Source organism: Bubalus bubalis, chromosome 16, assembly GCF_019923935.1.
Source record: "Bubalus bubalis isolate 160015118507 breed Murrah chromosome 16, NDDB_SH_1, whole genome shotgun sequence".
Taxonomy (NCBI): Eukaryota; Metazoa; Chordata; class Mammalia; order Artiodactyla; family Bovidae; genus Bubalus; species Bubalus bubalis.
The window spans coordinates 21,167,480-21,194,473 of NC_059172.1; the positions used below are offsets into that span (position 1 = coordinate 21,167,480).

General features: G+C 43.1%; 1 protein-coding gene and 1 pseudogene across 7 annotated transcripts in view; both read right to left on the reverse strand.

Moving 5' to 3' along the window:
- Window positions 1-2,488: 2,488 nt before the first annotated feature.
- The window catches only part of TCP11L1 (t-complex 11 like 1), a 34,769-nt gene continuing 10,263 nt past the window's right edge, over window positions 2,489-26,994 (reverse strand). For 6 of the 7 annotated variants that reach the window (XM_006080386.4, XM_006080389.4, XM_006080390.4 and 3 more), the window contains 8 exons: window positions 23,552-23,684; window positions 22,259-22,379; window positions 21,253-21,473; window positions 17,330-17,466; window positions 14,612-14,808; window positions 11,600-11,781; window positions 9,599-9,771; window positions 2,489-6,224 (listed from right to left, as the gene is read on the reverse strand). In XM_006080386.4, the coding sequence (XP_006080448.3) occupies window positions 6,022-6,224; window positions 9,599-9,771; window positions 11,600-11,781; window positions 14,612-14,808; window positions 17,330-17,466; window positions 21,253-21,473; window positions 22,259-22,379; window positions 23,552-23,684 (1,367 nt within the window). In that variant the 3' untranslated portion in view covers window positions 2,489-6,021. The remainder of the gene's footprint in view (window positions 6,225-9,598; window positions 9,772-11,599; window positions 11,782-14,611; window positions 14,809-17,329; window positions 17,467-21,252; window positions 21,474-22,258; window positions 22,380-23,551; window positions 23,685-26,994) is intronic. The other variant, XM_025266260.3, reaches the window with a different exon arrangement.
- On the reverse strand, window positions 21,037-21,129 carry LOC112579787 (annotated as a pseudogene).

The following is a 26,994-nucleotide window of genomic DNA, read 5'->3' on the forward strand; positions in this document are numbered from 1 at the left end:
AACAAGAGGAAAAGTAGTAAGGCTATAAAAAGACAATCTTACATATTGGGTACACAGTTTAGAATTTGAATTCAAGTGTGATTAAATTTCAGCTTCAAATATTTCTACAAATGAAGACAAGTTCTATCAGTTTCTTATATAAACTTACATGTAGCAAAGTTATACTTACCGAAGTTGATCACAAGTGTGTCTCCAGTATTTTACCAGTGAAGCTGAGTAAAATTTCCTTAAAACAAAGTCAGCTCTACCTCAGATTTTGTTAAGTATCATTTTTAAGCTGTGTGGGTTTTCTTTTTAATATCATGGTTATCAACAATACAACCTGAAAGGCACAAGTAGTACCATATAGTACCATATAGCAGACTTTAAAATATAGAGATATGCAATCTTTGCTGGAGTGCTATCGTTGGGTAGTGTATTGAAGACAAACTGATTTCAAATACCTGTAATGGTCTGTAAGAGTGTTTCCATATGAGCAAAGCCATATGATTATGCAAGGAAAATGATCTTTTTTTTTTTTTTAAAGCATTGTAACAAGAAAACACACATACACACCCCTACCTACCTTGGTGAAAAGTGCTACTAAGGACTGTTGCTGCTGCTGCTAAGTCGCGTCAGTCGTGTCTGACTCTGTGCAACCCCATAGACGGCAGCCCAACAGGCTCCTCTGTCCCTGGGATTCTCCAGGCAAGAACACTGGAGTGGGTTGCCATTGCCTTCTCTGGGGACTAAGGACTGTTAAGGCCATTTATATGTATTATAATTGCTCCTACTGCATTTATTTCTAAGATTTTTTTCCCTAGAAATTATATGACATTTAAACTTCAGATTATTTCTTGTTAAGAAGAAAACATTTTCTTAATATTCTCTCTATATATGTAGAACTTAATGTTCTGTCTATATATATGCACTTTTGGTTTTTAGTATGATTCTCTGTGAATGTTTGATAATTAATTCCTTCATCTAACATCAAGTAGCATGATGTTAGAAATCTGAACTCACTTTTGAAACTCTGTGCAGACTCCTGTGGTATATATAGCCAGCCCTACATGTCCAAGGATTCATATATCCATATTGCTGGACGCAGAGAAATTACCAAAAGATGTTCATATCTTTCCTCTTCATAAAAACAATGATAGCATCTCCCCACAATTCTAGAACTGGATGAAATTTAAGGACCATAAATCCTTCCTAAACAAAAATCAGTCAAACTCTGGCTGTTAGCACTAAATTTCAAACAAGAGGTTTTATCTATATAGCCACATAAAGTAAAAGGTTATAGCTACCTAGTAAATATAAAAGTGATCAAATGTACTACTGGAAAAGAACAAAAATATAAAACCATTTTTGTCAGCATGTTGACCTTGGGGGATAATTATGAATTTATTTGGTAATTTTATAATCCTCTACTGGCATATACTTAATATGTAAAACTAAGAGTTGATTTATATGATAGTAAAATTAAAATCACCATGTTCATAAATTTTGATTTTTACATTTCAATTCCCAAAGCAAACTTCATTAAAGTTGGTAGTTTTTACTTAACTGTGATGTTCAGCAAGTGCAGTTATATTTTATTTAATACAAATTTCAGAATTCTTGAATGGTTAATTCATGCCAAGTTAACAAAACTCAGTTACCATATTACTGATTTAGGTAAAACTTTAAATATTTAACAGAAGTTAGCTTATCAGCTCTGGGAATAAAAGTTAAAAAAAACAATTCCATGTACTAAATTTTCTTCCCTGTCCAAGACGTGACCAATTTCTACTTTGAGCCCACAGCAAGCAGTACTTCAGAAAGCAGAGGCAATAAGAATGAGAAAGGAAAAAAAGTGTTACTTTGATTTTAAGGCTGCTTTAAGTCAAAAGTTGCACTTAAAGACTCTCAATGTTTAGTTCAGATAGGTTGTTGTTTAGTCATAAGTCACGTCTGACTCTTTGTGACCCCATGTATCCCATGTAGCCCATGCCAGGCTCCTCTGTCCATGGGATTTTCCTAGGTTAAAATACTGGAGTGAGTTGCCATTTCCTTCTCCCTACCCAGGGATCAAACCCATGTCTCCTGCATTGCAGGCAGGTTCTTTACCACCTGAGCCACCAGGGAAGCTAGGCTTAGTTCAGATAAAACAAATACAAAAATGGTGAAGTCTGACTATTGATGCCAACGTCAGACACAACTGATTTCTAAATTAAGTGACATCCCATCAGATCGGGCCTTCTGAACTATATGTTAGTTCAGAAGGCAACATAGGTAAGACAGAAATCCACACTAAAGGCAGTTTTAGGTAAAATTCTGCCTGCTCAGGTTTCTGACACATTTCTAGGACTCTAGCTTTTTCTGAAAGTATCAGTGAACATTCGGTAGGTTAATAGAGGATTTCAGGCTTAAAAGTTTCTCCTTTCCCCGTCCCATGAAGGTGCTTTGAAAAATGAATAAAAAGGCAAACCATTAAAATAGGTATATAAAACCCAATATAAATACACAATTGCAAACATCATTGTAATTCTTTATTTAGGTTTTCAATGAGATAGTGCCTTTTAATATGAGTTTCATAGCCTATCATCCACTACCATTCAGTCATCCATTCATTTACTTCAAATAATACGGAGGTGGAAGTGAGAAATCACTGGAGGGCAGGTGAGTGGCAGCATGTAAGAGAAGTAAGATTGCAGCTCTGGTACAGAAGAGGGGATAAAAGAAAATAACAGTCTTGGGACAGGACAGGAGGAAAACCTTCCCTACAGGCCTGTAAAACGTGCTTGACTGAAGGAGGCTGGGCACCCGCAGTCAAATCTGTCATCACCTACAGGCAAAAAGGTTACAATACTCTTCTTTGTTGCTAATAAAGCCATTTATAGTTCTTTTGTGTGTACAAAGCATTCTAATATCCATTATCAAATTTAATCCTCACAGGAAGTGTGAATTAGTATTCTTGTTTTACAAAGCCTAAGGAAGAATGGCCCAATGTCACAGAGCCTTCCTTGCAAGAAGGCAACAGAGGAACGACTCAACCCAGATCTTCCTCTAAGTCAGATCTCTGCACAATCCGACCGCAGTCTACTTCAGTTATTCCAGTCAAATTCATCACAGAATGTCAGACTTGAAAGGCCCTTTTCTAGTCCATTCATTCTATGGGTACTGAAATGGGTCCCGATTTGCTCCAGCTAATCACATGACAGAAATGGGATTAGAGCTCTGGTTTCCTGACAGCTCTCAGTCCTCCCACTCTACTGTTCTGCCTCAAAAGAAAAACAAGTGCTTTACATACAAGTCAGAGCATGTCAAAAGATCACTGGAAGTCAAACAGCAAACACCTATTCACTCCCTTGAAATTCAGCAGGAAATGAGGCTGCTCTATTCCCAGGAATCTTAAGACTTCGGAGAAATTAAAATAAGCCACAAAAACAGAACTGCTAAATAAGCCATTCAGAACTATCAGCCAGTAATGTGCACGTTTTATGCCTATTGAGTCAAACTTTTTAATAACTTTTCTTCACAGAGAAAAAGTTCCTATATACCTGTCCACTGCATTAATCAGTAAGATATATCAGTGTAACTCTTACCTGAAGTATATTTATAGGGTTACATCACATGAACAATCACATTTTACAGCTTGCTTTAGAATTAATGAGATTAAAAAAAGAAAACTACATACAGTGAGACGCCACCCACTAGTCACCTCATCAACTGACAGCTGACTTCTAGACCTTTATTCACTCACTCACTCATTCATTTAGGAAACTATCAGAGAAATCAAGCTGACCTGCTGATCGCAACCCAGCTCTCAAGGCGCTCAGTTCTACCCACTTGTGGTGAAGTACTATTGCCAAATAAACTTAGCACTTCCATAAAGATATGTTTTCCACAAACCCTTTTGGGCAGGAAACCATGTCAGATCCAACCAGCATGCAGTATATATATAAAACCAGTTCAATTCTGAAGGATAATTTATATGCCAAAGGTATTTTGTCTTGGAGGGACAGAATACCCTGGATTGGGGGAGCTCTAAGTAGATGCTTAGCAAACATTTCCTGAGTGACTAAATAACTAAACGAATTTTCCTGGCCCTTAGTGATAATCCTATGAGATTCCAGGAAGAAAAACTAGCTCACATATCTTCAAAGAGCAACAGCAAAACGATTCAATATGAATATCGTGCTTCTGAACTTTACTGTCTTCATTCTGGCTCTTGTAGAATTCCACCAGGGGACACTGAGGTAGTGGGGGCCACAGGAGTCTGTGAAGCTCCCTGTTACATGGGCATCAAGATTTCAAACTGTCCAAACGTCACTCTATCCATGTAGGAACCCATGAGGGGGAAAAAATCTACTAAGAGTTAATTCTTGCAAAAGAAGCAGAATGAAGAACTCTGGAGATTTAGGGAAAATGGCTACAGGAGGTGGTGACCCGCCCTGCATCGGGGGGTTACACCCCTCTCCCACATCCTTGGATGGGGTGGGGAACCCCTGAACACTGAGGTTGAGGCAAGCCAGAGTGCCCCCCCACCCCACCCACTGAACCTCATTCTCTACGACCAGTGAGCGCAGCTGCCACGGCAGCCTGACCTCCAGGAACAATTCCAGAGGTGACCTCACTGAACACGCTACAGAGGATGTGGTTTTGTTCTTTAAAAGTTCTACTTACTGAGCTTTTAACCTCTGCCCAGGAAACCAGAGAGGATTTGTCCTTGAGACTAACCTTTATTAATATGACCTCTGACCATGGAACCCAGCTTACATTTCTGACTGCAAGTAAAAATATTAGAGTGCAGTCTGAAGCAAACAGATGGAGAAATCACATCCCTCCCAGTATAACCAGTAGCTCCTCTGGAACCTGGTATCACTAGATGGTCCACAGGGTGGATGTTTCCCCAACCCTGTCCTCAGCTCCACCCCCACCCTTATGGGCTTGAATGAAGGGATTCCTTGCCTGACGCCACCCCTGTGGTTCTGGCAGCTGGGGATCACCCCAATGACTTCACAGTTCAGTTTCTCACATAACGTCCCTAAGATACACATTTATTCTTTACCAAAACAGGTCATCTATGAGACCCCAAGCTACCCTTTCAGCCACAGGGTATGTCAGGAACTCTGGTCACTCAAGTTCCTAGATAAATACTGCTCGAAAATCAGAGATTTCCTATAACTTCATTACCTGAGAAGTAAGTGAGCTTATGCTATTTTATCTGAAAACACTTAAATCCAATTCTGGAATTCGAATTCAGTCAATACCTCGAGGTGTTGTATCAGAGTGAACTTTTCAGTAAAAACTTCCGATATCTGTCTTCTTTTATATTACACTAGCATATTATTTTTTAAAAGATTCCTCAACTTTCAAGACATAAAAATCAAAGAATTTTCCTTTCTCTACATCCCATAAACACTATCATCCAGGTTCAGAAGTAATTTTGTACAAAAGAGAAAGCTTTTTTAAATCAAGTATTAATAACTCCTCCAGAATGAAAGGATTCTAGGGCTCTGGCTGGGCCAGGAGGGGAGAAAGCAATAAATAACTGGGGGTCGAGGGGGGCAGACGGGAGGCAGTAAGATTTATAAAGTTCTAACTTAAATACCTGGAGGGAGGAGGGGTGGGATGTGCAAGAGAGGGGCGCGTCTAAACGCATCACGGCTTGGCTTCTCACTCTGGGGTGGCTGGCAGATACTCTTGGGTGTCTAAAAGAAAAACAACCCAGATGGCAGAAGAGCGGTCCCAGACTCCAGGGAGAGACAGGCAGCTACAACCGTGATATACACAGGACAGTCCCGTTAAAAGCTGAGTGTTACCTATGAAACTCAGGACAACAGCCTCTCTGATGTAAACTTGCGCTCATAAATACAAACCCCCAAAAGAGAATTCAGTGCATTTTCCAACAAGTCTTCTCAACATTGATACACAATATTCTTCCTTTTGGAATCTGTGCTATTAAACAGAAATGTACTAAATAGCCATTTTCCAAAGCCACATCACAGCTGAGAACAGGTCGAGCAAGTAATACTGCTGCTACAGGGACTATACGCGTTAGGATCTGGCGAGGATCTTACTGAGGATGGCGTCATAGTAGGGACTGAACACCATCTTGTTATAGTTGACCAGGCGCACGAATTTAACGGCAACTTCCTCCAACTCTTTTTGAATCGGACCCAATCCCCCAGGGGCTATGGGCGATGGCTTCTGATGACTTGAGGCAAGGTAGGCGTCTAAGAAGGTCAGGATTCGGGAATCTGTGATTGAAGAGAAAGCAGATGTTTGTTTCCTAGTTAGGGCGACTTTACAAACTTCTGTTTATGCTTCAGTTTTTAGCCTAAACATCACCTTTTTGAGAAAGTCTTCCCTGATCACCCTGGGGCACCTCCCACTTCTGAACATTCATCTCTTTGGTAATGTTTCCTCCACAGGGTGGGACCACGCTCCTCTTGTCTGTCGCTCTCTCCCTGGCACCCAATGCCTGCCACGAGACCCGGCCTCCAGGCAATGTCCCAAATAATATACTTGGAAAGCAAGGATAAATGCATGGATGATTAAGGAGAGTCTAGGGTGCTGACAGGCTCTGCTCTCAGAGCAGCAGGGTGCAATGAGACCAACATTAGCCACTGTTGAAGATCACATAAAAAGTGGGAGGAAAAACAAAGCAAGAAATACAAGTTCTAAAAAGAGGAGAAAGAAAGACGATTCCAGCACTGCTAACCTGTGATCTAGTTTTTCCCACAAAGCCCATGAGAGAAGCCTGAGCCTCCTCCTCCACAGCCCACAGTGAAGCTCACGGAGCTGTGGGCAGCTTGTCCTACTCCCTGGAATCACTTCATTTGCTTTCTTAGCCCCGCACCCTCACCCCTATGATAGTGCTATACCTTCCTGTGCAGCCTCAGCTGCCAAAAGAGTGTGTGCAAGCCGCAACCTTGCAGATTTTATTACAAAAGCAACAGGGGCATTTATATCGAATAAGTGTTTTCAAACTTCACGCCCCCCTCAACTAGGGAACCTTCTCAGGTGTGACTGACTTACACTCTTTGGATGCCAGTAACACACCGCCACTGGCTGTGACTGAACTTAGCTGGCAGAACCAAGGGCAGCCTGGTAGCCAGCGGTCTCCTCACAGCCCTTTCCCGCCTCCACACCCCACTTGACGACAATGATCTTGAGGGTCTGAGGGCCCTGCAACATCAGGAGGCTCCCCCTGAGGAATCCAAAGATGAAACTGTAACTAAGGCAGGCCTGGGGTGGAAAAATCTAATATTTTAAAAAAACACTGATTCATGTAACTCTCTTTTTATAAATCCCACTTCTGACAGCATTCTTGTTTTGGCAGGGCTTCCCTGGTAGCTCAGATGGTAAAGAATCTGCCTGTCAACTCGGGAGACCTGGGTTCAACCCCTGGGTCAGGAAGATGCCCTGGAGAAGGGAATGGCAACCCACTCCAGTATTCTTGCCTGGAGAATACTATGGACCTGGCAGGCCACGGGGTCGCAAAGAGTCAGACATGACTGAGGGACTTTCTTTCTTTTCATAAAATATTTTGCTCAGTTGCTCAGTAGCGGCCAACTCTTCGCGACCCCATGCACTGTAGCCCGCCAGGATCCTCTGTCCATGGAATTTTCCAGGCAAGACTACTGGAGTGGGTTGCCATTTCCTTCTCCATCATAAAATATTACCTAGGAATAAAGAAAACCAAGTGATAGTATTAGAAGCACACCCATATTGCTGGTTCAGCCTCTACTCAGAATCTGATAACTATGGATCATTCTGTTTTTGCCTGAAACCTGCTAACTTTTCATTATTTATAAGAGGAACAGCTATCTGATTTCACAAAGAAGTTGAGGAAGGACTTCACAATCAAATAACAATAATCCTAAAAATTAAATATTAGATGTGTTCCTTGATCAACCAGTGAACAGAATCAAACAGTGATGATGGAAAGGAACAGCTCACATAGCAGTAATATTTTTATTAATTGCGACTTGTTGCAGAGTCCTATGTGCTGCCAGGTTCGGCAGGAAGGACCTTACTTATATTTAATATGATCACGGCAGTCCTCTCAGCAACCCTAGAGGTGCTGCTGGTAGTACTCCCTTTTTAGAGATGAAGAATCTCAAGTATCACATCACTTCCTCAAGCTACACAGTAAGTACTTGCAAAGAAAATCCATCCTAGTCTTGACCTACAGCTGTGCTTCTCCTCACCCTTGCCCCATTACAACGTCTAAAAAACTTCTGGGTTTTGTTTTGTGTTTCTTTTTCTTTTGGCCGCGCCTTGCGGCATGTGGGATCTTAGTTCCCCAACCCGGGATCAAACCTGTGCCCCGAGCGGTGGAAGCACTGGAAGTGCGCAGTCTTAACCACTGGACCGCCAGGCACACGTGCTAAGTCGCTTCAGTCGTGTCTGACTCTGCGCGACCCCATGAACTGCAGCTCGCCAGGTTCCTCGGTCCATGCGCATTCTCCAGGCAAGAATACTGGAGTGGGTTGCCATGCCCTCCTCCAGAGGATCTTCCCAACCCAGGGATCAAACTTGGGTCTCCTGCACCGCAGATTTCTTTACCATCTGGGCCACCACGGAAGCCCCTCAAAGCACTTCTGACTCCAGGTCTGGGGGAGAGGGGTTCCCACCACCAAGCAATTGTCTGTGACCCCAGCTGGGTGTCCCACAATCTTACTCAGTTCTGACACCACCTGGACATAGCCTCTGTTCCCACAGGTTAAGGGCTCAGGCCCACAAGGCTGATGCCCACATCAGACACCAACCCGAAGGAGTAGGTCCCCAGGTCACCCACCACTTCTGTCTGACTTGACTACACATCGGAGGTTCACATGGCATCCTTTCCCGTGGATTTGTGATCTGCCAGAGCAGCTCACAGAACTCAGGGAGGTTTCACCGGTTTATTATATAATAAAGGCTCTGATAAAGGATACAAGTGAACAGTGAAGACATTCATGAGGCGAGGCGGGGAGAATTCCAAGGGCCAGAGCCTCTGTTCTTGTGCAGCAGGGGTGCACGCACCACCCACCCCCTACACGGATGTGTTCACGCACCCAGAAGCTCTCCACACCCTGTACTTCTGGGACTTTCATGAAGGGCTCATCTTGCAGGCATTTCTAGTCCTTCTCCTCTCTCTCTCTGGAGAATGGAGGGTAGGGCTGAAAGTTCCAAACTTCTAATCATGGCTTGGCCTGTTGGAGGACCAGCCCCCAAGAGGGAGTCCAAAGAGTCACCTCTTCAGAACAAAAGATGCTCCCCAAACCCAGGAAATTCCAAAGGCTGCAGGAGCTCCGGATCAGGAAAAGACCAAATATTCGAATAAAAGGTGCTCCCAGAGCTCTTCTCACGGAGGAAACCACCAGAGTCCCAGCAGCTCTGTGCCAGGAACCAGGGGCAGAGACCAATACGGATATTTCCCACTACCTCATGGTGCTGGAGCAGGGTTCTGAACCAAGACCCGGGATTCCAAAGCCAGAGCCCTTAGGACAGTGCTGGCTGCCGGTCGCTTATCAGAACTTGGGGTCGCCCTCACCACACAGAGGTGATTTAATCCCTCTCCTCTCCACAATGTCCGCCAGCCCATCACAGGCACATCCCTGGCCCCGACTTCCCCCAGACGTACCCACGATCCTGCGGATGGGGTTGTCGGGACTGGCCACGGCCTGGATCTGACCCTTGAGCACAGCCTCCTTTTCCGTGGTGAGGGGGCTGAGGCCACACAGGGAAAGGCAGCTGCTCACCTCCAGGCAGACCTTCTCCCCGACGGCAGTCAGGGCGTCCTCCAGGTGGAAGGAGCTTGAGCAGAGAAGGGAAGGAGAAGCAGGGAAGGGAGGGCCCGTGAACCGAGTGCACAGTCCCCTCAGCCCCCAGCCCCCGTGACCCATTTGTGGACTGGCCGGCTCAGGGGGAAACTGTGACCCTTCCCTGCCCCAAGCCTCTCAGACTGTGTCCACCCGACTCGGGGAGCTTCTCTCTAACAGAAAGGCGAGGGGAGGGCTCAGGTTATACCTGGTCTAACAATCTAAAACCCAACTTCTTGCTCGCATCTATGGGGTGAAATAAGGCTGGAACTGACCGAGGCCTACCCTGGACACCTCTGGAGCAACACCAACAACCAGAAATGTGGTAGCAGGAGACAAACTTTTCACTGGATACCACTTTATCTGTTTGGCTTTTGAAACAGTGTATTAACTACTTTCAAAGAATAAACGGAACTGAAACCTTAAAGTTAAAATTCACACCTCGATTTCCTAGAGCTTCCGGGCTCCCCTGACATCTCTGGAGGGAGCCCTCGTGGTGGTGGGTGTTTTCTAAGAGGGCAATCACCTCTCTCCTGGATCTAGAGCAAACGTCCGAGCCCTGGGACTCGATGCTGGGGCCAGGGTGGACACGCCGGGGCTGGCCTTCTGAGGGAGCGCCAGACAGGCCCCACTCCTCAGGAGCTGTGACAGAGCAGTTTTACTGGTGCGGAACTTAGGCGACAGCCCAGGGCTACACCTGTGCAAGGGCCTCAGGCCAGGCCTCGCCTCAGCAAACACCCTGCAGGAGTCAAGACTGTTGAGGGCCAGGTCAGGACTTGTGGATACACCCCTCGTGGCAGTGAACACACTCAGGCTGTGTGCAAACGCAGCAGCCAGTTTCTCCACTTTGTAAGGAGGAGGAGGTTTGTGGACATTCCACTTGAAGAATCCTCTAAGTTGAACCTCGTTAGATACAGTTTTATTTGTGTGTGCTTAATCACTTCAGTTGTGTCTGACTCTGTGTGACCCTATGGATATAGCCTGCCAGGCTCCTCTGTCCATGGGATTCCAAGAATTCTGGAGTGGGATGCCATGCCCTTTTCCAGGGGATCTTCCTGACCCAGGGATTGAACCCACATCTCTTCTGCCTACCTGCACTGGCGGGAGGGTTCTTTACCACTAGCAGCTTTATTTAGAGCCATTCCAAAAGGTGGAAACCACACAAATCACCTAACCTGGCTTCACTGCAGAAGCACTCACAGCCGCCGCCCTCACACAAGCGGGGACTGCCGCTGGTTCATAAATAACCCATTCACACCCAGCACAGAACGTCTATGAGGGGTGTGCAAAGGGCAGAAAACTTCAACCACATTCACACACACTGGAAGAATGCAACTTGGTTCTTATTTGACCTTTCCCCAGGGCTGTGTTGACAAAACTGTTAGTTGGTGGTGAACGTAGGGTAACACTGGATAACAACCAATATTTTTTTTTTAATGGAGCAAGAATATAATAGAAATACCAGGAAGTATTAAGCACAGCTGGGTAAGTTTCACTTTTGAAGTTTTTATTTTAGTTACATGAGTGTCCAAGTGTGCTCTGTCACCATGGAAGACGAATTTCTTTACTAGGCGTCCTGGTCACAAACATTTGAAAGCCACTGTCCCAGAGCCTTGCTCAGCAACCCTAGAGTTGACTCTAACTTTGACCGTGTGACCCTGAATAAATTCTGCAGGGCACTGGAGAGCCAGATTTCCTCAGTCCCTGGTGAGTGGCCCTGATTCTGTCTCACACTGCAGACCCCCCACCCAAGCCTGCTCCCTGCCGCCCTCTGCCTCGCACCATCCATTGAAGACCCTCCCCCACAGCTCTTGGCCACTTACGGCAGATGCATGTCTGTGAGCAGAATCTTTACAATCATCTTGAGTTTCTCAGCGAAGTCAGCCCGGCTGGCGATCCCTGGGGCTGCCATGCTGAAAGTGACCAGCAACACGGCCCCCAGGACGGTCAGCTGCTCCAGCTGGAGCTGGAACTCTTGGAAGCGAGAATGGTCCATCAAAACTGTCTGCGATGAATACAACAGAAATCATCCTGAGCTGCAGGTTCAAGCTGTGACCAGCAGAGGGCTGTGTGGCCACAGCCCCCACAACTATGCAAAACGGGGATTCCTCCTTCATGGGGCTGTTTTAAAGATGAAAAAAGGGGAGCGGGACAAGTTCGGAGATTGGGATTGACATGTACACACTAGTATATATAAAATAGTTAACTAATAAGGACCTACTGTATAGCACAGGGAATTATTCAATACTCCGTAATGACCTACATGGGGAAAGAATGTAAAAAAAAAGAGTAGATATATGTGTATGTATAACTGATTCACTTTGCCTGAAATTAATACAACACTGTAAATCAACTATACTTCAATAAAAGTAAAAAATAAATAAATAAAGATGAAAAAAGACCATGTATATAAAGCAGCTGGCAGAGCCAGAACTCAATAAATCCACTCTATCCAGGGCACCGGAGGGAAGGAGGGGGAGATGTATTTCTTCACCTCTGTATCCCCCTCTGCATCCAGCACAAGGGAGGCTCTCAAGAAATGGGGAGTGAATAAAAAAATAGAAAAACTGTCAATAGGAAAAGCAGGAATGACAAGTAACCCAAAGTCACGTGGAAAGCAGTCAGTGAGTGAACTTCTGACGGTGTCCCCGTGTTATGGACAGGCCTGGGTCCGGCCGGGCCAGAGTCCCCCTGTGTGGGGTGAGAGAAAGGGCAGTGGAGAGTTTGGGGGGATACGACGTCCGATCTGAGCTTTTATAGATTAACCAAATAAAGTTTAAGGACTGGTCTTGGTATAAGAAACTAATGCACCAAATCAGGACGTTAACAATGTGGAGTCTTCGCCCAGAATTCTCTCTGCGAAGTAAAAACCATCTCTGAAGGCTGATACTCCTCTACTGTCAAACAGAGAGGCTTTACCAGTCCCTGTTTTGACTTCACTTTGTTACATGGCAGCAGCGTCCTTGCTTTGAAGCCTCCTAGCAGTATGTAGTACTTGGGTTTAGGATATAAATCCTCCCATTCATTAGCCAATGTGATTACCCAGCCCTTAAAAACTATCACGCCATGTTTCTGGGCTGCTATGGCCTTCCAAGATGGCCCATACTCTGTCTGGGGAGTGTGTTTCTCTTTAAATAAATCCACTTCTTACCTATGCAGGGGAAAAAAATCTCCAAGGATCAATTCTGAGAGTGGATACCTATCCCCAGTGAAAACACCGTTTTCCCCACAGCTATTTTTCAAGTAAAACATCTACAGGAGAGACGAGAGAGCCTGTGACTCTTCAGGAAGGAGCCTCCCCCACCCCCAGTTCAACACCCTCTTTAGAGCTTGGTCTGGCACGAAACAGGGAACTCAGAGGCAGGAGGTGAAAACTCAGGCTCACAACATCTTAAAAGGAAAAATAAGGAACTGAGAAAGAAAATTAGAGAAGCAGCAGAGAAGGCTAGAGATAAGAAGCCTGAGTGCCCTCAAAAAAGAAAGGGAGTCTAGACACCAAACCACCTATTTGCTGGGGAATCCCTAGTTAGTCATCTCCTTAAGGGATTCTGGCCGTTAGTAGCACTTATTCTAAAAAACATAAAAAGAAAAAAAAAAAAAAAAAAAAACCATGGCTCTGCATGGAAGGAGAAGCAGTTTCTTTAGATAAAACTGAAAAGCAACATCGCTGAGTTAGGGTTTTCATCAGGATGAGTAAAAACAGGACAGACGCTCGGCAGCACAAATTAGCAGCTGCACACACTTCTGGTGGGATTACAAAATGAGGCAGATACTCTGGAGAATGGTCTGGCAGCACTGAAGAGTCACCACGTGACCCAGCAGTTCTAATCCTAGATACATACCTAAGGGAAGCGGGAACACATGTCTACACAAAAACTTGTACACAAATATTCAGAGCAGCGCAGTTCACAACAGCCTAAAACTGGAGACAACTTAAGTGTCCATCAGCTGATGAATGAAGCAAAATGGGGTGAGCCACACAATGGAAGAGATTCAGACTCAGAAAGAAGTGCGGACACAAGCAACATCGTGGATGAACCCTGAAGATAGTATACTAAGTGAAATAAGCAAGACACAAAAGGACAAATCACTGTGTGATTTCACTCATATGCGGCACCGAGCAGTCAGATCCAGAAACACAGAGGAGACGGGAGGGGACAGGAACGAGGAGTCAGTGCTTAAAGAGTGCAGAGTTTCAGCTTGCTCTGTAAATGGGTGGAGGCTCCACAGTCACGTGAACGCACCTAATGCCCAGAGCTGCCCACGCAAAGATGGGAGGGGCTTGCCCCAGTAGTTTAAGACTCTGCCTTCCAAGGCATCGGAGGAGGAGGGGGGGGTCCATCCCTGGTTCAGGGAACTAAGACCCCACAGGCCAAAGGGTTCAGTCAAAGAAAAAAGATGTGGGGAGGGGGTAAACTTGACATATATTTTACCACAATTTAAAAAAAAAGGAATGAAGTACTGATACATGCTACAACATGGATGAACTTTATGCTAAGAAGCTAGACATGAACGGCCAATATTGTATGATTCCGTTTAAACAAAAAGTCCAGAATAGGCCAAATCCATCGAGACAGAGAGTAGGTTGCCAAGGGGTGAGGGGAGAAAGGGGGAAGAATAGTGACTGCTAATGGGTCCAGGGTTTCCTTTCTGGTGATGACAATGTTCTGAAATGAAACAGTGGTAATGGAAGCACAGCTCTGTGAATGTACTAAAAACCCAGGAATTATACAGTTTACAAAGGAACAACTTTCTCTATGTGAGTTGTAACTATTCTTCAGAAGTTCAGCAGTACAAGAGAGAAACGAGCAGTCAGCTTGCCCTGGAGCACCTACTTCAGGGAAAGGCCGGTGGAGGTGGTCCCACTTCAGAAGCTTCAGGTACGCGTAATTCTGCACAGCCACGGGATCTAGCCAGGGACCGTCCGCAGAGCCGGCAGCCCCTCCCGCAGCCGGCAGCGCGTTTTTGTACTTCTGACTCATAAGGTCATCTGTGGCTTCCTGCAGCCACTGGGTGACAAAGTCCAGGGAATCTGTGAAAAAGCAAGACTTGGAACATTACTGAACACTCTGAGACACTTCCCAGAATTACTTTAGGGAAGATCATCCTGGAAGTGTGGTAAAGTACAGAACATGGACTTTGGCATCAAACAGACCTCGGTTTACATCACAGGACAGGCAATTATCAGTTGAGTGACCTTAGGTTCGTCATAATCTGTCTGACTGTCAAGGTTCTTAACATAATCAAAGGTCTGGCACTGGTGCCATTAGTGGTAGAGAACCTGCCTGCCAACGCAGGAGACATAAGAGACACGGGCTTGATCCCTGGGTCGGGAAGGGCATGGCATCCCTGGAGGAGGGCATGGCAACCCACTCTACAGTCCACAGGGTCGCACAGATTCAGACACCACAAGCAAGTTAGTATGCGCGCACCAGCGCCACCCCAGAGGCGGCTGAGGACTGACCATGATGGTGGACGCAGCGCATGCACCCTGGTCTTGCCACCTCAGATCTTCAGCAGACTTTTGCTCTTTGCTCTCCCACCCCGGCCACTCATGCATGACACGCGGCTGGAAGCTAAGTCCAGCTCAGTGAGATGAGAAAATTCCTGCCCAGGGACAGATGGGGGGAGATGCTGGCTAGAGTTTCCCAGTGTAAAGTACCCTCCACACTGAAAATGAGGCTTGTCCTTCTCTAGATCTCAGCCTCCTATCAATCTGGTTTACGGTCAGCCTTGCCGGGGGTAAGTCCTGTCACCTGTGTGGCACATACTGCATGGCATTTGAGGGGAACTCCCCCACCCCAGCGAGGGGACCTTGGTTGTCTCCCATCTGCCGGCATGCTTTCCTACTCTTCTAAGCTGAGTAATGTACCAGGGACTCTGAGGGACACAAGAGCAAGAAGATGAAGCTTTTGTCCACATTGTCTGAGCAAAAACAACCCTCTGACACGACACGAACGGGCTGCAGCCCCATCAGCGGAGGCCGCCTTACCACCAAGCGTGCAGTCGAGGGCGCGGCTGGAGTCCGCTATTCACGGCTGCAGCCGGACACACCTCTGGTCCTGCCCACACGCTGATCACGCCGAGCTCCCGGTTCTGGGCTTCGCTCTCCCTTTAGCCTCTGGAGGCAGCATTCTGTAGGCCACCAGCTCTGGGAAACCTCGGCTTTCATGCTGCGAGTGACTCTGACCGGCTCAGGGCCTGGGCCCGGCTGCCGGCACGTGACCCTTACTCTAAGGCTCTTCAGCCTGTAAACTGTAACCCTGATGTCTCCTGAGGCGCAGTACAATACTGGTTGAGAAAAAGAGCTGAGTGGGTCAATTTTGTACTCGCAGGCTTTCTCTAGTTGCAGCGTGAGGGCTTCTAAGGTGGCTTCTCTTGTTGTGGAGCACAGACCTCAAAAGTCGTGGTGAGTGGGCTTAATTGCCCCATGGGATGTGGAATCTTCCCCTACAGGGAAGTGAACCTGTGTCCCCTGTACTGACAGGCGGATTCTTAACCACTGGACCACCGGGGAAATCCCTGTAGTCATAAGTTCTGGTCAAAAATCCCTCAAAACCTATTTCCACATCTGTAAAATTGGTTTAAAAAATAGTGTCTACCTCCTAGGCTTACTGTGAGGTCATCTGTGGCAAAGCTGGTACATAGTCAATTCAAGCAGGGGCACTGAATTAACAACTTTGATCAGACTACACAATCTATCCAGAGACTGCCATTTTCATCTGTGACCAGCAAATTTACAGGCTAAAAGGAACATGTAATAAATTGGAACTGAAGACTGCAATTCACTGAGACCATCTGCTGCCAAGGCAGAGACCAAAAAAAGGACCCTAGAAATGCAACACAGTTTGGCTCCAAAGTTAACCGTTCCCAGCAATCATCTGAGACGTTCATAAAAATGAAACCTTTTCTGATTATGAAACCAGAAGATCTACACACACAACAAAGAGAAATTTCTTGATGTACCTCATAGAGAAAAGAAATGTGAGCTAAACAGTCCTAAGAAGTTTGTCACATTTTAAAAATCAAGGCCAAGTAAACAATTTACCTCAAACTGATGTTTTCACTAAAAATTCATTTAATTTAGGACTTCATTGTTCTTTTAAATTTCTATTCTCCTCGTCTACTTACAGTTCCCTTGCTTGTCAACTAAGTTATCAAGGCCTAATGTCTTGTTTTTCTGTCTTCAAATGAGACTACTGTATTTCCATACTGGGCTTCCCTGGTGGCTCAATGGTAAAGAACTCACCTGCCAATGCAGGAGACATAAGAGATGCTGGTTTGATCTATGGGTCTGGAAGATCCCCTGGAGGAAGGCATGGCAACCCACTCCAGTATTCTTGCCTGAAGAATCCTATGGACAGAGAAGCCTGGCGGGCTACAGTCCATAGGGTCACAAAGAGTAGGATATGACTGAAGTGACTTGCACGCACGCACGTATTCCCATATTAAATTTTCATTTTGTATTGAAAATATCATTTTGCAACAACCTACAGTGACTAAAATGAAAAAAACATAGACAACAAATAAGTACCACAAAACGTTAAACATACTTGGCTGCTTCTCCAAGAACTCCTGAAACTGCTTCCTTTCATATTCAACGGATTGCTGCATGAGATGCGGCCTAATGCTGCTGACAGCAAAGTTCGCCATGTCCACTTTCATTAGGTCCAACACTGAAAAAATCGCCCTGGAAGAGATAAGAGGATTTAGCCCTAGGCGAGTGCAAAGTAAACACTGAGGTTAAAAAAAAAAAAAAAATGAAGTGAGCTGATTTGAGGTAGTCTTTTCATCCTGGAAAGGGTGGCAAGAAAAGTTGGAGAAGCCATGAGAAAGCAGATTAAGAAAAACAAATTTAGAAGAAATTTTTAAGCTGCTCTCTAATCCCACCCATGCCCCTAGGCAAACATCACTTTCCCCACTGCCTGTGTGGCCCAGAGCTCATTCCTTGGCTCTGGGTCAGCCCTCACGGCAGCAGAGGAAGAATGGCCCCAGACCAAGGTTAAGAGCACAGAGCTCTCCACGGGGTCTCCAAGCTTACAGGTTAATTTTCTTTCCTAGGAGAGAAAGAAAGTTAACTCTCTCCTTTCTCTTCCCCTGCCCTAGTCTCTGAATTCCAGGGCAGGTTTTATGCTCCGGCTTTGGCAGCATAATTGTGAGTTTGTGCTCTGAAAGTACCTGATGGGCAAAACTGACACGATGCCAAAGACGCCTCCACAGCATGCCTGTCCCTTACCTGCAGCACTGCGGCCTCGCGACCCGCCTGCAGAAGGGGGGTAAGAACCCAAGGTGGGCTTAGGCGTGGCCCTACACAGAGGTAAGAGTCAGACCAAACATCCTCGGGGCCTCCTGATGCCCTCTGGGGCTGACAGGACATCATACGGCAGAATAAACTCACCCACACACAAGGTGATCACGTATGGGAAAGATTACGCGGTCTGAGGAACAATTCGGGGCCCCTCCCCGCCACCACTCTGTCCCACTCCCAAGTACAGGGGCAGCCCACGTTCTGGAGGGCCTTGTGCCTCTCCTTTGAGCATGCCCAACAGGCCCCTGAATTCACCTACAGGAACCCAAGGACTACTGGAAAGTGCCAGCTGGCAGGCCACTGACTGGAAGTGACCCACAGGTTTTGTGCTCACAGTGTTTTTAAAGGCTGGGGTTTCTAGTTTCTCTTGAAAAAATCAAAAGATCTGGCAACCTGGGCCCACATGCCATCACAGCTACACCGGCTGGCGCCAAGCCGCCACCGCAGCCTCCTTCAGTAAGGTGCGTACACCCGGTTTCCCCAGTCCCTTCTCCTTCCAGCAGGAATCTGAGTTTGGATGAGTTTGCTACAAGCTACTTCCCCAGAGGTCTCTCTTCCAAGGAATTCCGCATTTAACTTGTCTAGATTATGGCTCTTGAAAGTGAAAGCTGAGTTGCTCAGTCATGTCCGACTCTTTGCGACCCCATGGACTGTAGCCCGCCAGGCTCGTCTGTCCATGGGATTCTCCAGGCAAGAATACTGGAGTGGGTTGCCATTCCCTTCTCCAGGGGATCTTCCCGACCCAGGGATTAAACCTGGGTCTCCTGCATTTCAGGTAAGATTCTTTACCATCTGAGTCACCAGGGAAGCCTAGATTATGGACTCTTACTGACTATCTTATTTCTACTAACATCATGCCTAGCACATAAGAGGTACTCAGTAAGAGCTTGTTGAATGAATGAACAAATCAATAACTATCTTAAGGCAGTCTTTTAAACATGTTCTATCTAAACCTTGAGGTAACCTTACAATGCCAGGCATTTTTCTAGGTAATGAATATTGATAGCATGATGATGTCAAGAAAGCTAGAAATGAAACTTTTTTTGCTTATAAAACTTTTGAAAAGGAACCTGCTAACACGCAATGAGTCTTAAAACTGTTCACATCCTCTGACACAGTAATGTCATTTTAAGAACCTATCTTTACAAAATAACCTAAAATACAGAAAAATGTTTTGTGCAGAGATGTTTTCACTACAGGGTTAAGTACTAAATAACTATACAAGATCTAATTGTATATCTTAACAGAGAAACAGTTAATAATATCCATGAAAAAGGATTTTTACAGCCACTGAAAATACTTACGAGGAGTTTAAACAAGTGATATAAGTTGGTTATAAAAGGGCAATGCAAGAGATCCTTGGAGTGTCAGAACTATTTAGTATCTTGAATGTGGTGGTGGATATGCAAACTCAGGTGATAAAATTGTATAAAAATTACTATACATAAACACATACACGTGTATATAGGAAATCTCAATGAGATCAGTGGACTGTATCAGGATCAACACACTGAGGATGATAGTTTTGTGAAATGTCACCCTTGGGAGAGGTGGGATAGAGTGCACTGTATTATTTCTTACAACTCCATGTGTATACAATTATCTCAATGACACTTTCAGAGAAAAAATAAATGAAATAATTAGGGTGTAATACTAATGAAAAAAAGTCAGGCTTGCAATGCCCACTGGAAGGTCTTCTTTGGTTCAGCTGAACAGACTCACAAGACAACTGTAAACCACAGGTCTGACACCATCTATTCACACAGCTTGCCTACAGGGTGACACCAAGCACTCCTTTGCAAGAAGAGTTACAATATCAACCATGAGCAGACAGCTCAGAAATGTGGGAGCCCCAACGGCTTAAAAGCTCATAACAACTCCAAGGTATGCCTTCTAGGGTGTCTATGGGGGGCATGTCCAGTTACAAGTTACCCCCAACAACAACAACAAAAGTTTCCCCACTTGAGGAAATACCAAGTATGGTATCCCATCCAGTATTTATAGTTCATTATCTTCCTTTCTGTCCACAGGCAATTTACCAGTCAGAGGTTATTTTCCCCATAAGCAATGTTGCCTAGTAGCATTTTGATATCTGTTTACAGAAAAGAGTTAAGAATTTAATCAAAAGTCAAATTCTCAGGCAGCATCATGTCAATCCTCTGCCCATATTAGAATAAAAATTATATAAATTTAATCATAATTATATATATTTAGAAATATACAGTCAAAAGACTAAAGGAAATTAATATGGACTGAAAGTTAATAGGATTATTTTAATGTTAAATTTCTTAAATATCCTGGTTGTATTCTGATCATGTGAGAGAATATCCACAATCTTAGGAAGTACTTGCTGAAATAGTTAAGGGTGAAATATAACATCTGACATTAACCATCAGAAGGTTCATGGAAAAATACATACATACGTGCACACATCCTCAGTGTATGATGAAGCAAACTGGCTAAATGTTAAAAACTGGTGGATCTGTGTAAGCGTCATATGAGTGTTGATTATATTGTTTTTGCAATTTTTCTGTAGATTTCTAATTTTTCAAAATAAAATGCTGAGGCAAAAAAACTAAAAAAATTTATATATCAATATGACAATAGTGATTTTGCCTTTGTGTGATCAAATTATGGGTGAATTTTTTCCTTTCTACTTTTCTGTAGTTTACAAAATGTTTGCTTTTAAAAAAATATTCCATGTCTTTTTGTTCTATTGGATTTATATTGATTTTAGTAAAAAACAGATTTAAATTTTAACTTTTTAAAAATATATGCTAATGATCAGTCTTTGCCTTGATTTGCCTTTGGTCATTTAAAGAGTATACACACTATAACCTCACCCAGAGTCTCAAGTTCACTGTCTTTTCCTCTCTTCCTTCAAGCTTTCCCCTTCTCTTCACTTCCTTTTTTCCCTCCCTCCTTTCTTCTTTAATTATAATCATTATTTTAAAAAATATGGAACACTTCACAGATTTGCAAGTCATCCTTGCCAAGGGATCTGTATTGTTCCAATTTTCAGATATGCGCTGCTGACATAAGCACAACAAAATGTCTGCTTTTTAATCTTTTTTTTTAAAGGCATGAATACTTACACTTGAGGAAGTCTGACTCTGAAAACACGCTACGTGTTTTAGGTGCCCTGAAGGTGATTAGCACGATACCCACCTGAAAAGGGGCACAATCTCCTTCATGTCCTTTAGTTTCTTCACTTCCTCATCTCGCACAGGCGCACACAGTGTCCCCATCATGCCAATAATGAATTCTGCCAGCTTAGAAATGTCCAGGGCCCCGTTCTCGGCCTCCTGCTTTATCAGATCCAGGTCCAAGACTTCTGTTATCTGGTTTCTCAGTCTAGTGTGACCAGGCAGCAAGAAAGACAGGAGAGTCTACAAGAGAGCACAGCCAAGCTCATCAAAGCCTCCTAGGCAGATGGCATTTTTTTAATGATATGTAAAGGAATTTACAATTATCCAAAAAAGGGCTTACCAACTGTTAGTGTAATGGTGCACATATTTTAAGCTCTTATTCAACAAATCTACAGGAAAACATGTTTACAAATCATTTAGACTAGCTATTTAAGCTTCCATTTAAGCTCTAAGGAAGCAATCAACTGGACATAGGAAGAAAAAACTGTTAAAAGTAAAAAAAAAAAAAAAAACCACATTAATTAATGTGAGCCTGTGAGCCAATGACAAATAGTAATTTCCAAAGACATATTACTTCTTTGAGAAACTGTTGCTAAAGATATTGTAAAAACAGTTCTACCCACCACTTAATATCCCAAAGTCTTTATCCCAAAGTCTGAGTCACTTTCTTTATCCCAAAGTCTGAGTCACTTTTCTGGTCTTTATATATTGAAGGTGTTCATATCTGTTAAGATTTTTATAAATCATCATATTTTATAAAATAACTTTTTTTCTTTAAGTAATTCTGTTTTTAAAAATCTGAACCTTTTTTCATTTATAAGAGTAATGCCCTCAGGTTATCATAGCTTGTTTGAAAGTTTTTAAAGGGCAGTAAGCCACAAATACACTAAACCCACATTTCAGCAAGCAATTTAAACTCTTCATCCTTCAATTTCTTCAAAGCCTTCTGCTATACTAACACAGAGAGGTGGGCTTAAAAACTCCTAACACACCAGGAAAGCACCACGACTTGCTCTTCGCCTCACCTCTTTGATCTCACCAACAAGCTTGATGGCCCGGTCATACGTTGGGGGGACTTCACTTAGCTGGACACTCAAGCAATCCCAAAAAGCTTTATGGACAATATCCTTTACTCTCTTCTCCAAGCTGGAGGCAAATGGGAAAAAAAGCAAATATCATTGTCTCAAATCACTCTCAAAACCACAAATTCTATGGGTTTAGAGTGACAAATTTTTTTAATTATTTGGATGAAGGAAAGAGTTCCCAAACATACTTAAACCAATCACATACCTTATTTTTAGTGATTTATTTCAATAAGTACCTTTCTTAATAAGTATTTTTTCAATGGAGAGAATAACTTTCTTCTGGTCTGATAGGTGGTATTAGTCCAATTAACATCCTATACCAGTGCCATATGATAAAAATAATACTGGAAAGCTCAGATCTGTTCATTTAAGTTCCCTGATATCAGAAAATTTCCTAAGATGTTTATGATTAATTAGTTTAAGACTTTAAACTTGAAGTTTTTTTCCTAAAATTACCCTATTCTCATGTGACATATGGGACAACTGTTTAATTAGGTACCAGATTATAACAACTTATATATAACATTTCAGGAAAGCCAGTCTTTATGTCATGAGAGCAAAACAAGTAATTCTTCACTAGGAACATGAAAAAGTGCTATCCTTGCAGAACATACAAGAAACATTTGTAAAGTCCTATTTAGAAGCCTCACGTGGGAGACACTGTAGCTTGCTGACTCAGCAGTCACTGCTCTGTCAACAGAAACCCAAGTTTTTCATGGTACTTTCACAATTACAATGGGAAATGCTTTTTCTCCTTCTTGCGACAATCCATCTTTTAACAGGGTATCTTACAATCAATAGAATTTCAGATTCAATACAATATGGGCCAGGTGCTAGGTAGGGATAGAGAATAAAGCACAGTCCTTGTCTCTGAGGAGTTTACAATCTGGTAACGAAAGACAGTAAACCAACAACTGCAGTACAATGTGACAGTTACAAAGAAGAAATGAAGGAAACAGTACTATGAACACGCAAAAGGAGGCAGCTAAATGCTATGGACGGGGGAGGCACTAACATGGAAGACTTCCATGGAAGACTTCCAGACCTTTTATTTACATTGTCAAGAATCAGTGGTCCTGAGATACACTTTCAAACTCTGATAACTCCAAGGATAAGGAATATTTTTTAGCAACATACAAAAGGAAAAATATTTTAGAATATATACATCAAGTGAAGAAAATATTTCCAGAACTGGGAAATGGCAGTGTTCTACTAACAAGATAACCACCTTACCTGTCTTCTGGTAACTCAACGGGTTTAATCTGAAAGTCTCCATTTATAACAATCTCATGGGCTAGGGCCATGTTAGTGACTCCTTTCGCTGTCTCTAGAAGTTCTTCTACTGTCACGAATCGAGGAGGACTAGCTGTAACAAAAGTCTGGTGTAAGAGGTTTGCTCCTCTAAATTAGGATTTTCTCCTAAAATTTTTTATTAATTTTAGAAGGCAGTGTTTCTCCTACCAGCTAACAGCTAATAATTTCAGTTATGCCTCTACTTATGAAAATATTCTGGCAATTTCAAACAAGAGAATTGTACCTATTTCATATTCATTTTTTTCTTTTAACCTAGAATCCTAAAAGTAGAGATCATTTACAATACTCAAAACATTTTTTCCCCCTTGGTAAAACTGGTCAATGGCAAATGATTACAATAAATGAAAACTTAGAAAAACTTTTTAAAGTTACTGATTATCACTTTCCCAACAAGCTGAGAGTTTATTTTCTAATCCCTATGCCTCCTGTCCACCCTAAATAGAAAAAAAGACACCAGATTTAAGATCTCCTCTTTTGTTCCCATTAGCAGTTTATGTTTCGCTCCATCATTAACACTGTGCCACAAATGAAATGAAGTCGCTCAGTCGTGTCCGACTCTTTGTGACCCCATGAACTGTAGCCCACCAGGCTCCTCCATCCATGGAATTTTCCAGGCAAGAGTACTGGAGTGGGTTGCCATTTCCTTCTCCAGGGGATCTTCCTGACCCAGGGATCTCCCGCATTGCAGACAGGTGCTTTACCGTCTGAGCCACCAGGGAAGCCCCTGGTGCCATGAATGAATCTCCCCAAATAAAAACAGCAGTGAGTACTTTAGGGTGCCAGGGGCTGTTTAAACAATGCTAAAACTAGGATACTAGGGGCATATAAGAATTCAGAGATCGACAGATGAACAAATCAGAGTCCGTGTGACACAAGAATTTCTGGAATGCAGGCCCAACGAACCAAAAACTCAGAGTTATGTTTGATTTCTCCCTTTCCACCACTGTTAGCCAGGTCCAGTGAGTTTTATTTCTGTATCACCTGTGGCAATACCCTCATGATGGCTTTCTGTTCTTCTCTTTCTTTTGATAAAGTTTGAGACTTAAATTCCAGGGGGAAAAAAAAAAAAACAACTCATAAATCTCCTCAGGTGTTCTGAGCCAAGGAACACAGGGAAATTCCTATGCTTAAAAAGTCAATGATTACTACATGCATGTTTTTGGTATATCAATTATACCTTAATAAAGCTTTTTTTTTTTTTTTTTTAAGCCCATGACATCGGATCTTTAACTTAAAATCAGGGAGAGAGCTTATGCTGGCCCCGCTCCAGGTTTCTGATTTAGCCTGTCTGGGGCGGGGCTGGAGAACTACATTTCTTGGAAGATTCCACCTGATACTGATGGTTTCAGAAACCATACTCTGAAAAGCACTGGCCTGGAGGATGATTATATTAATTTTACACAATGGTGATAAATCTGGGCTTAAAATGGCACTGGTTTCCACATGGTTTAACAGCTGTAAAGATCTTGCTAGGTCACTGAAAAGTTATTTTCTCCCTTCTTTCCCTTTTTTCATTTGCTCACCAGAAAAAGGAATCAAATCTAAGAGCTGGTCATATCCTGTCTGGTAAAAATCTTTTTTTAGTCATGTAAGGGGAAGTTGAAAAACTTCACAAAATTCTTTTCAGCATTTTCAGAGAATAGTAATAAAAATAATAAATAAAATTGAGTTTGTGGATATTAGTAAAATGCAATGAATATCCAAAATCAAGGCCCAACAGATCTTTTCAATTCTCAGTATTACTTAGCTGTCAATTTCTACCAAAATGATCTACTGATAAAATGAAATTCCAGTCAAAATCCCAGCAAGGTTTTTGTTGAAATTGCCAAATGGACTCTTAAACTTGGATGGAAATGTACCGGACCTAGACAGGTCAAACTATTTTGGAAAAGAAATTTGGAGGCCTTATACTGACTGATTTAAAGAAAAGCAATAATAATTAAGACAGCATGTGGGAATTCCCTGGTGGTCCAGTGGTTGGAACTGCATACTTCCATTGCAAGGGAAACAGGTTCCATCCCTGGTCGGGGAACTAAAATACCATATGCCACATGACATTAAAGAAAAAAAAAAAAACAAAAAAGACTGTGTGCGTCTGGCATGACACAAGATATTCAGATGAACTGAAGAGAGCAGAGGATCCCAAACTAGACTGGAACACACACATACATATGTATGGAAAGTGAAAGTATTATTCCCTCAGTCGTATCTGACTCTTTTGCCACCCATGGACTAGAGCCAGCCAAGCTCCTCTGTCCATGGGATTTTCCAGGCAAGAATACTGGAGTGGGTAGCCATTCACTTCTCCAGGGAATCTTCTGGACCCAGGGATCGAACCCAGGTTTCCTGCACTGCAGGCGGATTCTTTACCATCTGAGCCACCAGAGAAGTACATATATATGTTTGTGGTCAATAAGGGGAGATTAGTTTTTTCATCAAATAGTGCTGAAACAATCAGAAATCTATTTATAAAAAATTGACCCTTGACCCTTACCTCAAATGATAAATTAAAACTAACTCAAAATGAGTTTCACAGCTAAATATAAAAACTAAGACTATACAACTTCTAGGAGAAAACACAGGTCAAAATCTTTGCGATCTTGGAATAGGCAAAATAGATAAGATACAAAAAGCTCAAAATACAAAAGAAAAAAATTTATAAATTAAACTTAAAAGTTAAAACTTTTGCTCTGTGAAAGACTACATTAAGAAAATGAAAAGGCATGCCACAGATGGAAGAAAATATTTATGAAACAAATATTGGATAAAGGACTTGTAACCAGAATATATCAAGAACTTTTACAACTAAATAATAGGAGACAACCAGTACCAAAAGTTAAAAGATTTGAACATTTCTACAAAGCAGATAAACAAATGGCCGGTCAGAGCATGAATGGTCAACATCATCACGATCATCATTAATCATAAGGGAAATGCAAGTCAAAACCAGAGAGATACCACTATCCACACCTACTAAATGAACCAAAATTAAAGAGACTAATTCTACCAAGTGTTGGCACAGATGCGGAATAACTGGAACTCTCATACATAAGTGGTAGGGATGCCAAATGGTACAGCCACTTTGGAAAAGAGCCTCTTGGTTTCTCATAAACTAAAACGTACACTTACCACCTGATCTAGCAACCTTGCTCATAGGTGTTAACCCAAGAAAATGGAGAACATTATGGCCATTTAAAGATCTGTACTCAAAAGCTCATAACCGTCAAAATGTCCATAAACTGCAAAATGGATAAACAATTGTCGCGCGACCTCACCAGGGAACACTACTCAGCAATAAAAAAGGAACAAAGTACTGACACATGCAACAACACGAACGAGTCTGAAAAGTACCGCCCCTGGGA